At 41.6% G+C, this 15,354-nt stretch overlaps 1 protein-coding gene across 2 annotated transcripts; it reads left to right on the top strand.

Annotated features, from left to right (window-relative positions):
* The first annotated feature begins 1,922 nt into the window (after positions 1-1,922).
* On the top strand, positions 1,923-14,216 carry LOC120025137 (BTB/POZ domain-containing protein 10-like). Of its 2 annotated transcripts, none has more exons than XM_038969580.1 (9): positions 1,923-2,088; positions 8,999-9,146; positions 10,659-10,855; positions 11,014-11,326; positions 11,519-11,621; positions 12,261-12,381; positions 12,519-12,716; positions 13,066-13,176; positions 13,287-14,216. In XM_038969580.1, the coding sequence occupies exons 3-9, from the start codon at positions 10,702-10,704 to the stop codon at positions 13,619-13,621; spliced, it is 1,335 nt and encodes a 444-aa protein (XP_038825508.1). In that variant the 5' UTR covers positions 1,923-2,088; positions 8,999-9,146; positions 10,659-10,701; the 3' UTR covers positions 13,622-14,216. The 2 variants fall into 2 exon arrangements, with proteins under 2 accessions (XP_038825508.1, XP_038825509.1); XM_038969581.1 differs by having other exon boundaries at positions 10,638-10,855.
* The last annotated feature ends 1,138 nt before the right edge of the window (positions 14,217-15,354 follow it).

The raw sequence follows: 15,354 nt of genomic DNA, 5'->3' as shown, positions 1-15,354 counted from the left end.
TATTTTTACTTTATTTTTAAAGCTGTCCAGAGAGGACGTTGTTTTTATAGGCAGAGGCAACTCATTCCATTCTGAGGCTCCAGTATACAAGAAAGTACCTTTCCCAGCATTCCTCCTAAACCTGTATAAGCACACATCAGCAACACCTGATTTGGTGCTGTGATTGTGTGCATCCCTAACACGAGGAAAGTAATCACTTAGATATCTGGGCGCAGGACCATAAATACTCCTGTAAACCAAACCTAGTCTAAACTGGGACACCCTAGCCTCAACAGGCAGCCAGTTTCTGAAAGCAGCTCCTGCCTATGTGAGTATGTGGACTCACCTTCAAAACTACCCTGATCAACTTATTCTGGGCTATCTGGAGCTTCCCCTTCATAAGTTTAGATAAGCCCCCAAACCAGGAAGTACTAGCATAGTCAAAATGGCATTGAATGAGGGCAGTAGCTAGCACTTTCATGGAGTCCTTATCAAGCAGCTTGGACTTTCTAGACAAAAAAGTAATCCTGGCATTAACCTTCCCTAGCACCTTATTGGCCATGCTCACACCTCCCAAGCTTCCATCAAGGATACATCCCAAGTAGCTAACGGAGGTTTTAGTAGTCAGCACCTACTCACTGTTAAAATCCTACCGCATGGTACGCTTTAGTAGAGCCTGCACCAGTGAATGGGTTTGTTTGGCATTCCATCCGACAGTGCAACCTTGGATCATAAATAACTACTCATTATTATTTGTTGATCAGTCGGTCACAATTTAACCATGACACATTACCGTTTTCTTTCACTCAAACACGGCCAATGTTTCTCGGCAACTGAGAGATCATAATAAATTGAATATGAAAAAGGTGGACTTTGTATCATTTATTGAAATGTTCATAAACTGCACACCACAAATGGAAGGAATCTGAAAAAATTGTCATCATTGTGAGTGCAGCTGAACACTTTTTGGGACTCAGTGATTTTACAGCAGAGGCCTACAGGGAATCCTGTCGAAGAATGTTCCACCATCACAAGCCCCCGAGCCTGTAGGGATGTGACTTGAATTAGATTGTGACTGAAGGAGTGGGATGGGGTTTTAATGTGTCTATTTTTTGTATTATGTCCAGGGTTTATTCTTCAATGTTTTTTCATTCTATTGTTCACTGCCCCATACACTTTATAGGATGTAGTCCGTCTTAAACCTCAGATACACAGTGTGTAGGAGGGAGATTCCTAGATTTGAGAAGTGTGCAGGAGGACATGAGACAAAGGAATGTGTAGTATCAGTGGAAATGTGTGTGTGTGTAAACTGTAGGGGTACCCATGGTGCTGGAGATCAGAACTGTGTCCGGTGAGAGAAAGGCAGGTTCCGGTTGCCAGGATCAGAGTAGTGCAGAAGGTGTTGTATGCTAAGGTACTGAAGAGAATAGGAGAGGAAGATGGGTGCAGGGTGAGGGATCCTAAGAGGATCCCTGTGAGAAGGCCGAGGCCAATGGAGTGATAGGAATAACACGCTTCAGTAAGGTTGTTTTTTTTTGGCGTTCAAGGCCATGGTTGTCAATTGTACTGCAGGGAACGTAAATCATAGAGGATAGATAGGTGGCAGCTGCAGAGAAGTACTTGGGTGTATGAGATTTTACTGCCGAAGCGTTAGATGTTTTTGAATTATAGTGTCCCATACTCCCAGACTGCTGGCCTGGAGTAGGATCAGATGGGGCCAAAGTAGTGGAATAGTGGTGAGGTTTTAATGGGTGTAGGGTTAGTTGGAAGGGCAATTTGTTTTCTCACAAAGTGTAATGAATTCATACTCCAGAATAGTAGGTTGATACACAGCCAATACAGTAGGTGGCGGCATGCACCTATGATATTTGTTTGCGGACTGCCAAGAAGAAGAAGAAGAAACTGGGCTATGTAATTATTATTATTTTTACAGCAAAATCTCGCGAGAGCGTCTGAGCAGCAGGGACAACATTACTTTTGCCTTTTAGGGGAAAATGCCAAACCAAGATCAATTATTTTACCAACGGATTGGATTGATCCTTTGAATTCCATGTATATGTTTTGTACAGGGTATACGATGTTAATGCGAGAATATTTATCATTTAAAAGGTAAGACTTGTTTTGGTGAATGTAAGTGTTCACATGTTTGAGCTAGCTAGTTTACTGGTAGTTCCTCTGCATATATAGCTTGTTGTAGCTAACGTAACTATTGATTGGTTATTGGTCAATCCCCTGAATTAATGCAGCTAGCTAGCTAATTTGACATGAAACTAGCTAGGTTTTGTTTTGTCCAGTTAGTTAGCCGACGAGTCAATAGCCAACTGTTTGCACATCATGTTTGCTCAGGTTAGCCACTGCACCTATGTGAAGTTTAGCCACAATAGTGGAATTTGCTGCATGCCTTCAAAATAAAAGTCCTCCATTGAAAGTGATGCAAACGGAAACAAATAGTGGTAATACAATTATTTGTTAATTTGACAAAAATAAATTCAAAAAGTTGAAATCGCACTGTGGATGTGTTAAAGTTCAGAATTGCATTGGGGGCATACCAACATGCACGGTACAGCCTTAACCCATTTCATGTAACCAAGATCCATAGGTAAGGATGTACATTGCAATATGAATGTTCAATACATAGTAGGTTGACTGGTGAGCTTAATGTGGCTCATTTTACAGTGGTTTCAGAGTCCTGTAATAGCTACGTTGCACATTTATGTATAAACTCTTCAGAATGGTAATCTGTGGATGTCACTGAGTAGGCTGATACCCTAAATCCATAGGTATCAGCCTACTCTGTGACACCCACAGATTACAATTCTGAAGAGTTTATACAAATATTAGTGTAGTAGGCCATATTAGAGAACTTCAACTGTAGGAAAACACCTCACTAGCCTATTGTGCGTATTGACATTCATATTGCAATGTACAGCCTTACCCGATTTCGTGGACCCAAGATCCATAGGTATCAGCCTACTCAACTCTAATTTTTATTTGTCACATGCTTTTTAAACAGGTGTAGACTAACAGTGAAATGCTTACTTATGGCATAGAACAATTATAGAAACATAGTAACATGAGGAATAAACACACAATGAGTAATTAACTTGGCTATATACACAGGGTACTAGTACAGAGTCGTTGTTCAGGGGTACGAGGTAATTGAAGTAGATATGTACATATAGGTAGGGATAAAAGGGTCAATGCAGATAGCTAGTCTGGGTAGCTATGTGGTTAACTATTTAGCAGTCTTATGGCTTTGGGGGTAGAAGCCGTTCAGGGTCCTGTTGGTTCCAGACTTGATGCATCGATACCGCTTGCCGTGTGGTAACAGAGAGAACAGTCTAACTTGGGTGGCAGGAGTCGTTGACAGTTTTTATTTTTTAGGGCCCTCCTCTGACACCGCCTGGTATAGAGGTCCTGGATGGCAGGGAGCTTTGCCCCAGTGTTGTACTGGGTAGTACGTACTAGAGGTCGACTGATTAATCGGAATGGCCGATTAATTAGGGCCGAGTTCAAGTTTTCATAACAGTCGGTAATCGGTAATTTTGGATGCCGGTTTTGCACATATTTTTTTTTTTACATCTTTATTTAACTAGGCAAGTCAGTTAAGAACAAATTCTTATTTACAATGACGGCCTAGGAGGGCCAGAACGACAGATTTGTACCTTCTCAGCTTGGGGATTCTATCTAGCAATCTTTACTGGCCCAACGCTCTAACCACTAGGCTACCTGCCGCCCCTATGGATGTCCGGTACTTATTGAGGTTTTGGGGTCACGGTTTGGTTTGTTTACGATACAGCAGGAAATTGAAATGCCAACAGTTGCTGTAGTTATTTTTTGTTTATTTGGCAAAAGACTCCAAACAAAAGTCCAGCTTCTGTGACAGCATTCACAATGTTCCTGCATTGTCTGTTGTGACAGATATTTATTTTGGGCCTTTCAAGTAGTCTTCAGGGGTCCAAAGTGTTGGACCTGTTCCAAAATGGACCTGGGACTTTCCCACTCTATGCATAAATACAATTTTCAATATAAAGACTGAACGAACCCGAAGACAACTAGACCAGTTACGTATAGACCTGGTTGGATCTAAACCCAATCCGAGTGAGGAAAGCAGCAGAAAAGTCAATTTGTAAACTACTTTGTTAACCAGAGTTGATAAAGCGTGAGGGAGAAAGAGGTGCCGCTGTAGCAGATGGAGGGGTCTTGTGTGTGTACTGTGAGCGAGTGACTGGCGGAGGGAGAGACTTAAACCAAGCCGAAGCGCGGTAGTAGACTAACTTCTAGCTTGTTATAGCTAATTTATCAAATATGATTACGTTGTACCTGTCCTGACTGCATCAAACCGATAAACACTAGCAGCTAATTGAGGATGCATGCACTTTTTACATGTGCTGACGGCATCAAACCAAGAAACACTAGTTAGCTAGCTAGGCTAATTGAGGATGCATGCACTTTTTACATGTCCTACAGTTACAAATATTACCTCCATTCAGATTATTAAGTAGCAGCCTAACTGTTGTCTCTTGGTCGTTGTAGCATATCCTTCTCATTTAACTTTTAATTCCATCTTCCATTGATTAAATATCTCCTAACTTGCTTTGCCACTCACGGAAGCTCTATGAATGTAGGGCCGCTTTGATGACTTGTGATAGCCCAAAAACAACAAGCTACACATGCCACTCTGCATAGGCTATTCTCGATGAGTATTGGTGACATACTATTAATATTTTATCCACAACTCTGTCCATCGCCGTTGTAATCTACTGTGAAGTCAAAATGTTCCCAAACTGGAGATTTCAACGATGGTTTATCGACCCTACCACTCGCCATTGTACCGAAGTAGTTGCTGGCTGCGCCTCACAAAAGTATAGTTTGAAATATGTCAGTTAAGATTTTAATTTTGATTACAATGTGCGCATATGCTCTAGTTAATGGAATAGCCTACAATGGTTTTTTCAAATCAGTTTTACTCGAGGCAGTGGCATACAACGCAGCATAGACATAGCCTTTAGTAGTTTAACATTTATTTTGTATGTATTTATTCAGGTTCACAGTGTGGACCAAACCAAGGACCCCGTACCGAACAGTTCAGTACAAATACGTGTACCGTTACACCCCTACAACCTATGTGTTGAACAATAATATTACAATGTATATCGTATCCCATTTCATAGACCCAAGAGCCATAGGTATCAGCCCACTCTGACACCCACAGATTACAATTCTGAAGTGTTTACACAACTAATATGCGCTATGACGCTAATATTTATCTTCAACTGTCCGAAATCACCTCACTATACAGTTTTTAGTCTCGCAGTAAGCGCTATGACGCTCATATTTGTGTGAACTCTTCAGAATTGTAATCTGTGGATGTCAGTCAGTTGATAGCCCATTTCAATGACCCAAGATTCATAGGTAAGGCTATACAGTGCATTCAAAAAGTATTCAGGTCCCTTGACTTTTTCCACATTTTGTTACATTACAGCCTTATTCAAATATATATCTCATTAATCTACACACAACACACCATAATGACAAATCAAAAACAGATTTAGGAATTTCTGCAAATATCTAGAAAAGAAAAAAAACGTTCACATTTACATAAGTATTAAAACCCTTTACTCAGTACTTTGTTGAAGAACTTTTGGTGGCGATTACACCCAAGAAGTGTATTTTCAGGTCTCTCGAGACTTTAGATCGGGTTCAGGTCCAGGCTCTGGCAGGGCCACTCAAGGACATTCAGAGACGTGTCCCGAAGCCACTCCTGTGTTGTGCATTGTCCTGTTGGAGGTGAACCTTCTCTGAGGTCCTGAGCACTGTGGAGCAGGTTTTCATCAAGGATCTCTCTGTGCTTTGCTCCGTTCATCTTTCCCTCGATCCTAACTAGTCTCCCAGTCCCTGCCGCTGAAAACCATCCCAACAGCATGATGCTGCCACCATCAGGCCAAAGCACTCAATCTTGGTTTCATCAGACCAGTGAATCTTGTTTCTCATGGTCTGAGTCATTAAGGGGCCTTTTGGCAAATTTTACTGAGGAGTGGCTTCCGTTTAGCTGCTCTACCATGAAGGCCTGATTGGTGGAGTGCTGCAGAGATGTTTGTCCTTCTGGAAGGTTCTCCCATCTCCACAGAGGAACTCTGGAGCTCTGTCAGAGTGACCATTAGGTTCTTGGTCACCTCCCTGACCAAGGCCCTTCTCCCCCGATTGCTCAGTTTGGTCGGGTGGCCAGCTCTAGGAATAGTCTTGGTGGTTCCAAACCTCTTCCATTTAAGAATGATGGAGACCACTGTGTTCTTGGGGACCTTCAATGCTGCAGACATTTTTTGGTACCCTTCCCAAGATCTGTGCCTTAACACAATCCTGTCTCAGAGCTCTACGGACAATTCCTTCGACCTCATGGCTTGGTTTATGCTCTGACATGCACTGTCAACTGTGGGACCTTATCTAGACAGGTGTGTGCCTTTCCAAATCATGTCCAATCAATTGAATTTACCACAGGTGGACTCCAATGAAGTTGTAGAAACATCTCAAGGATGATCATTTTGAAACAGGATGCACCTGTCCCCTCCATCTACACTGATTGAAGTGGCTTTAACAGGTGACATCCAATAAGGGATTATAGCTTTCACCTGGATTCACATGGTCAGTCAATGTCATGGAAAGAGCAGATGTTCCTAATGTTTTGTACACTCAATGCCTGTAGAAAGTCTACATACACCCCCTTGAACTTTTTCACATTTTGTTGTAATACAAAGTGGGATTGAAATATATTTAATTGTATTTTTTTTGTCATTGATCTACACAAAATACTCTGTCAAATTGAAAAGAGAATTCTACAAAAATCATTGCATAATTATTCACCCGCTTTGTTTAGGAAAGCCTAAATGAGTTCAGAAGTCAAATGTGGCTTAACAAATCACACTAAGTTTTATATGTGAAATAATAGAGGTTGACATTTATTATTTTGTATTTTTTTATGACTACCCCCTTCCTCTGTCCCACATACATACAGTACAAGTCAAAAGTTTGGACACGCCTCATTCCAGGGTTTTCTTTTTTTGTGCTATTTTCTACATTGTAGAATAATAGTGAAGACACAAACTATGAAATAACACATATGGAATCATGTATTAACCAAAAAAGTGTTTAACAAATCAAAATATATTTTATATTTGAGATTCTTCAAATAGCCACCCTTTGCCTTGATGACAGCTTTGCACGCTCTTGGCAAACTTTTGACTGGTACTGTATATCTGTAAGGTCACTCAGTCAAATATTGCATTTCAAGCACAGATTCAACTTTAAAGACCAGGGAGCTTTTTAAAAGCCTCATAAGGAAGGACAGTGATTGGTAGATGGGTAATAATAATAACAGATCAGACATTGAATATATCTTTAAGCATGGTTAATAATTATGCTGTGGATGATATATTAAACCAGACTAAGTCGTCCTTCTGAACTGAGCTGCATGACAGGAAGGAAACTGCTTAGGGATGTGATTTTAAAACAGCTATGGATTATTTTAAAACAGCTATGGAGTTCAATGGCTGTGATCTGAGGATGGATCAACAACATTGTAGTGACTCTACAATAATGACTTAAATGACAGAGTGAAAATAACAATTTAAATATACAGAATAAAAATATTCCTAAACATGTATATGCATTAAGGCACTAAAGTAATACTGCAAAAAAACACAGCAAAGGAATACATCACTGAGTTAACTGCCTCCTTATTTTCAAGCATGGTGCTGGCTCCAGCATGGTATGGGTATGAGTTTTTCAGGATGAAAAGAAACAGGACTGAGGTAAACACAGGCAAAATCCTAGAGGAAAACCTGTTTGTCTGCTTTACACCAGACACTGGGAGGGGAATTCACCTTTCAGCAGGACAAAAAGACAAATCTGCATTGGAGTTGCTTACCAAGAAGAACTGTATGTTCCTGAGTGGTCAAGTTAGTTTTGACCTAAATCTGCTTGAAAATCTATGGCAAGACTTGAAAATTGCTGTCTAGCCATGATCGGATGACAGAGCTTGAAGAATTTTGAAAAAAATAATGGGCAAATATTGCACAATACAGGTGTGCAAAGCTCTTATGAGACTTACCGAAGAAGACTAATAGCTGTAATCTGTGCCAAAGGAGTTAATGCCTATTGACTCAAAGGGGTGAATACCTATCTAATGAAGGTATATTAGTGTTAACATTTTCATAAATTCACTTTTTTTTTTTTTAAGATTCTTCTTCCACTTTGACATTGGAGTATTTTGTGTAGATCGTTGACCAAAAAAGGACAAATCCATTTCAATCCCACTTTGTCACACAAAATGTGAAGAAATCCAAGGGGGATGTAGACTTTATAAGTATGCTCCAATTACAATTCTGAAGTCTAATACAGCCACAATACGATTTCAACAGATTTTTGCTTTATTTCGTCAAATTAACAAATTATTGTCTTTTGTTAAGATTATATAACAACATTTAGAACTTGTTTAACATTATCTAGTCCAAATATGGCCTGAGTCCGCAATTTGTATCCGTTTGCATCGCTTTCAATGGGGGACTTTTATTTTGAAGGCTACCCACAAATTCCACTTGTGGCTAATCCTTATTGTGGCCAGCTTCACATAGGTAGCCACTGCCTGGCTAGCTAAACATATATATATAATATTTATTTATTTATTTTACAAGCATTCTAAATCATCTCTGCTATTTACTAGCTGGGACTGGTAACTAACTTAGTGCTGGTTATGTTGTGATCACATTAGTTAGCTGAGGTGCTACTGTCATCACTGTTAGCTAGCTAGTTAGCCACAATTAGCTAGCTCGTATTATTCGGGATCATCGTGACATTAGCTGGCGAGCAGCTGTGAAGAGTTAGAATGCGAAGGGGAACTGCGTTTTAGTTTCGTATTCACTGAATAGATAACTAGCATTTATGTGAATATTTACAGCTTGTTTTGCTCTCCTGAATCAACCCAGTGAATTAATATATAACTCGACTCCCTTCGTCATGTCAGATTATGAATGGTGAGTAATCCGGGTTGGATGTCTCTGTGCACGGGTGATGGCAGCACGTCCACAGTCATATGATAGCAACTCAAGTGACACTGAGAATTGGGAACGAAAAACAGCCAACCGACCTCGCTAACTCTGCAAGCACTCGAGGTGAGGCAATTACTTTGTATTTGATAGTGTGTAAGATCAGAAAGAACTGACACTAACCAAGATAGTTGTCATTTCTGTGGAGGCATTTCACATTCATGATCATGTGTATAGTGCTATAGGTATAGTCCATCCTATTATAGGCTAGACAGATGTTTTTCAGCATAGTCACACACTCATTGTGCACTTCTTTACTTTTCTATATATATTTTTTGCAAGTATTTTCTTATAAAAAAATATATAAAAAGCTCTGCGTTGTTGGTTAAGGGCTTGTTGGTAAAGTCTACACCTGTTGTATTCGGCACATGTAACAAATACATTTTGATTTCATAATGTTGACATTGACCATTGTGATTTACACTGAAGGCCTGGTTAATCTTGAGCCCAACATCATAAAAGACTACTGTTTTTATCATGACTGTAAAGTCAGATGGGCTGTCATAACTCTCCCAGTAGTCATTCTTTTAAAAGTCCACTGTCATGACAGCGCTATGTACACTTTATAACTACAAGTTTAAAGTGTTTGCTAATGGTCTATGACCTTTACTGGCTGTTGTTTTGGCAGAAAGAAAGTCTTTGGCATTTCTTGGGTCATTGTAGTTCAGTTATTTAAGAGTCCCTAGAGAGACTAGCTACCTAACTTCCAAAGCAAATTCTTTCAAAAACAGTCCATATTTTTCCTAACTTCTAAGAACTGATGCAGAACATGACCATGCAAGTGTGTCTTTTGGCTTCTCTCCAAACAGGAACGTTGGCCTTTTTATACTTCCATGGCTCACTGATGTGATGTCCCCTCATATTAAAGGAACAGACGTTATCCTATACAACACTCTGCTTTTACTGAATCTTTGGGACAATATGTTCAATATTTCAATACTAAATGGGAAGCTATTACTCATGATTGTAGGCCTATATAGGGACGCAATCATTTTGATACTGCTTTTAATGTCTTTTCCCTTCTTTCCCTAAAAGATGTACCAATAGACAAGTGGTCCGCCTGCACTAAAAGGGATTCTGCTTTTGTGCGTGTACATTCGTCTCCTTCCATTCTGTCCAGTTATTCTTCTTGGGTTAGATGGGCTGCTTCTATGCTGTCTGTATTTTTTAAATTGTTTTATTATTATTGAATATTTAAAACATACAATATACTTGCAGTGAAGCCGCTCAACAACTACATCACATTAGTAGTCCTCTTACAGACTCCCATCCAGAGCGACATACAGAAGCAACCAGGGTCAACGCCCTGCTCAAGGGCACGTAGACAAAAACGTGACTGTGACAGTATGGTCCAGTGCGGTGTTGTTATAATTACCTCTAGAGGTAAATACTGGTTCTAGTAAAGCCCTGGACCATACTGTCACTGCTGACAGAGGTCCTGAGTGTCTCTACGGTTACAGCAAACACAAGATTTGTGACCTGCAATCTGTAATAATACATTAGGGGAAGAAAGACAACTGTGTGTGTGTGTAGAGTTTAACTGCAATTAGTATTTAGTGTGCTTTCTGCTCTGGCCAGCGCTCAGTCGCATGCATCTCGACTAGAGGCAGACCTGGTGAAGATGAGCCTGCATGGTGCTAGTGGGGGCAGTGACCACTCACGCGACCGCCGCCGCTCCAGCGACCGCTCCCGGGACTCGTCGCACGAGAGGGGAGAGGGCCAGCTCACCCCTTGCATCAGAAATGTCACCTCGCCCACCCGCCAGCACAACAGCGGTGAGTAGAACGTACTGCGAACACTTTCACACAGTCTCCTAAAATAATATTTCTAAGAGAACATGTTGGATTCTAATGTTGGCATGTAATAGGAGTAGTCTGTGAGAAAGGTCAGTCGTCATGCCAGTGAGTTAGTGCCTCTCTCCCTCCACCTCCAGACCGTGAGAGGGACGGTGGCTCCAGGCCCAGCAGCCCCCGTCCTCAGAGGATTTCCCCCAGCAGCTCCAGTAGCAGCGGGGTGGTCAGCAGCCGTAACAGCAGCCTGTCCAGCACTGAAGGCTGCTTTAAGAGCCTGGGAGTGGGAGAGATGGTGTTTGTCTATGAGAATAGCAAGGAGGGACTGGGCACGGGCCTGGGTACCCGCAGCATGCGGACCTCAGGCTCCGAGAGGGTCACTCTTATTGTGGATAACACACGGTTTGTGGTGGACCCTTCAATCTTCACAGCACAGCCCAACACCATGCTGGGCAGGTAGGGCTGACCTCATTGTTGTACTTTGTTATGGTAAAATCATCAATCCGTATCAAGTTTTGTTTTACCAGTATGGTTATATGAGGAGGAAGTAACCTACATGGGTTTTTTCCTTTAGCTTTTTTATTTTTTAACGCTGAACAACACTGTGTGACCCCTGTGAAATGTGACCTGTTTTGTGGTTTCTTGCAGAATGTTTGGATCTGGAAGGGAACACAATTTCACACGGCCCAATGAAAAAGGAGAGTATGAAGTTGCCGAGGGCATCAGCTCTACGGTGTTCCGAGCCATCCTGGTCAGTCAATAGCACTGTATTGCCAAGTACAACACTCCCTTTTACTAGCTTGGTCAATTATTGACTGTTTTTACTTTTTTTAAATCCTTGATCTAGCGTAGCCGTTGCTAACCTTTGCTCTTCTGAGCCACAAGGGGAGGGGCAGCCTGCTACTCATAGTAATCCTGAATTGATTAACTTATTTGTTGATTGTCTGAAACTTTGTAGCTTAATTATATAGACAACAGAAACATTTACTTCAGGCTATAGAGTCAACCTCAGACTGTTATTATAGAGTAGATGCCATGAGTTGTCCACTGAGGCTATGAATGTCCTGAGAACAAGTACAATAATCAATACCACTGGCTGTAGGCTTCTGATGTGAAAATGGAGGATGGGATTGATACATGTGGGCTGTTGTTGACAAACATGGATCACTCTGGCCTCAGAGGCACAGCACTTGTTTTGAAAGATGCACCATTTTATTTTTGCATTTGCAAATCTATATCCATGCCCAGCTCAACTGGCAGTAAACTGATATCCGTACGTAGGGGGGACGGCATTGGCCATTTTGACCATTTTAGGAAGGGGGGGCTGATAGTGGGCAGTCTCTGTAATGGCTGCCTTTTGTGTTTTCTCTGTTCACTCTCTAACTGGCAGGATTACTACAAATCTGGGATAATCCGTTGCCCCGATGGAATCTCCATCCCTGAGCTGAGGGAGGCATGTGACTATCTGTGCATCACCTTTGACTACAGCACCATCAAGTGCAGAGACCTCAGTGAGTACACCCCCTTTTTACCCTTCTTGACCTGGTAGGTTTCCATTAAACTGATGAAAATGTTCGTGGAAAGTTAGTGTGTTGGTTTGCGTCTCTGAACTGCTGTCTCCTGACTGACCATGTCCCACTGTCCCTAGGTGCCCTCATGCATGAGCTGTCTAACGACGGTGCCCGGCGTCAGTTTGAGTTCTATCTGGAGGAAATGGTTGTGCCTCTGATGGTGGCCAGCGCCCAGAGCGGAGAGAGAGAATGCCACATCGTGGTGCTCACTGATGACGACGTAGTGGACTGGGACGAAGAGTACCCACCACAGATGGGAGAAGAGTACTCACAGAGTGAGTCAATACACACACACACTCTCCACCCACACCTATTTGACCTAGATATTTTGTGTTACATATTGATATGTAGACTGTGTGTCGTTTTTAAATGTAAGTAGTTCTGTCCTTGAGCTGTTCTGGTCTATTTATGTTCTGTATTATGTCATGTTTCATGTTCTGTGTGGACCGCAGGTAGAGTAGTTTCGGCATTTGCAACAGCTAATAGGGATCCTAATAAGATACTTAATACCAAAAATATGTTCTTCCTAATAAGTAATCCCTGCCGTGGATTAAACTGTTGTTCACTTACCTAAAGGGACTAACTTAATTGACACTGCTTAAAATTTTTAATTTCTCTCTGCAGTAATATACAGTACAAAACTATACCGGTTCTTCAAGTATATAGAAAATCGAGATGTTGCCAAATCAGTTTTAAAGGAGAGAGGACTGAAGAAAATAAGATTAGGCATTGAAGGTAAGATGCTGATTTTATCATGTATTTGCTGGGGTTCAGAGCAAAAATGTAAGATTTCGATTCAGCATTGTGAACTCACTGGCTCTGTTGTCTGCGCCATGTATTGGTAGGTTACCCCACGTATAAAGAGAAGGTGAAGAAGCGTCCTGGTGGCCGTCCTGAGGTCATCTACAACTACGTCCAGAGGCCTTTCATCCGCATGTCCTGGGAGAAGGAGGAGGGAAAGAGCCGCCATGTTGACTTCCAGTGTGTCAAAAGCAAGTCCATCACTAACCTGGCTGCAGCTGCTGCAGATATCCCCCAGGACCAGCTGGTCAACATGCACCCTGGCCCTCAGGTGGACGAGCTGGACAACCTCCCCAACCAGCCCCCCAGCGGACCCCAGTACAGCAACAACTACAACAACGACCCCGGTGACCCAGACGCCCCCTCGCCCGCAGTCTGAGGACTGCCCCCTCCCTGACACCTCCCTCCCCAGCGTACCGCAGCATGGAGCTAGAGGGGCATCATAACCATATTGCCTTGGCACCTCCTCCGCAGCCTTAGAGCCTCAAGGATCTGGTCGACTGTAAAAACCCTATAAGGGACTAGACTGGCAAAAGGGCATATTTCTCTTATTTCTTTAAAAAAAATACTTGACCAAAGGAATTTATTTTTCTGTTAATTGTTTGAAATAAATTTAGCAAACCCAATTATTTTGTAGTTATTATTATTAATATATTATTTACAATGGTTATCGGGCTGGTGTTACTGTGTTTTCCCCCTGAGTTTTATTTCACGTGCAGTTCTGGGCATACTTCCTGGATGGCAAGACTAGTGAATACTGTAACTGTTTGGGGAACAGATGCAGAGCGTGATGCCTGGCCATGGAGAAAAGCCTCTGATTTCATCACCATTCAGTGGAAATTACTGTTGAATTCCCCTCAGATATACTTTGAATCATGTAATGGTTGGGTTGGTTGACATCATAGAATTGGTAATGTGATGCTGTGCTCTGTGCTCCCTAAATATTCAGCATGACATAAAGACATTCAAATCACTACATTGTATTGTTTTTATTCTTATCATTATGCTTATTATCCATTAATAGCACTTGAGTTGAAAGTGGTTACTTTCACCTTATCCCTCTATGTAGAGCCCGCAATGGTTTTATTTGGCCCCCCCACATTTTCTGAGCAAAAATCATTTGGCAGAAAACACCAGTTATTTTAATTTTGGAAATCTGTTCCCAAGTATTCCCACATGAGAGACACGTGATCGTATACAAATTTAGGCAAGGTTTGAAATGATCATGTTCTTGTCAAATATATCTGTTTGGGATTCTTGCGGTCAAATTGCAGTCTACAAATGATTTGTAATTATGTTCTGGCCCCCCGACCATCCACTCACAAAAACATCTGCCCGAGGCTGAGTCTAGTTGATGATCCCTGTAATAGGATATTTTTAAACCATTTGTTAATCATTTCTGTGACTTGACTTCCTAACCTAGGGCTCTATTCAATCTGTATTGTGAAAGTTCAGCTTTACAGCATGATTGAAATTTAAAGGCAATGTTGCTGCATTAGTAGAGACTATTCATGGTAAACGCTGCATCAATTAGAAATCTCCTTTACATTTCTATTGCGCAATCTGTAACGCTTCAGCGATACAGATTTCAATAGAGCCCCTACACTTTCAAACTGAAAGTTCAAAAAGTAGCCTAATATGTGCAATACCTAGCCTGCAATTGTGGTTTGAGTTGAGGAGGAAAGTTTTCCTTTTATGGGTCATTTGGATAGTCTGCCTGTTGCTAGGGAACAACAATATTTCCCGGGGGTCAGTAGTAAAGCACATCCTGTGTGTGGGTGGACGCCGCTGGCAGCGAGGTGGTCCAGGAAGGTGAGTAGGTGATGAGAAATGGTGTGCCCCCACAATATGCAAACATCACAAGTAGTGTGGACAATACCAACCAGTCTCCTAGCAACTCTGGCACAGGAACTTGTCTGTGATTTTGTCATTTCATCTATTGTTGGCAAGCAAACATTACTCACTGTATTTCCACATTCAACATATTGTAGCAAAGTACCTTGGATTTCCACATTGTAGCAACAATGTAAAATCCCTACAGTTGATTTAGCAGTGTTATGCCACTGGATGGTAACTTAATACAGACCGCCCTGTTTCGTATTTTAGAAAATG

The sequence above is a fragment of the Salvelinus namaycush genome, chromosome 30 (genome assembly GCF_016432855.1).
Source record: "Salvelinus namaycush isolate Seneca chromosome 30, SaNama_1.0, whole genome shotgun sequence".
In the NCBI taxonomy this organism is placed as follows: Eukaryota; Metazoa; Chordata; class Actinopteri; order Salmoniformes; family Salmonidae; genus Salvelinus; species Salvelinus namaycush.
Note: the sequence above shows the minus strand (reverse complement) of the source record. Positions and strands in the feature narration are given on the sequence as shown.

Excerpts from the sequence above, each read along its gene's own strand:
- LOC120025137 (XM_038969580.1), top strand. The coding sequence starts at position 10,702 with ATGAGCCTGCATGGTGCTAGTGGGGGCAGTGACCACTCACGCGACCGC. Across the intron at positions 10,856-11,013 it reads CACCCGCCAGCACAACAGCG|ACCGTGAGAGGGACGGTGGC; the intron begins GTGAGTAGAACG and ends CTCCACCTCCAG. Across the intron at positions 12,382-12,518 it reads CATCAAGTGCAGAGACCTCA|GTGCCCTCATGCATGAGCTG; the intron begins GTGAGTACACCC and ends CACTGTCCCTAG.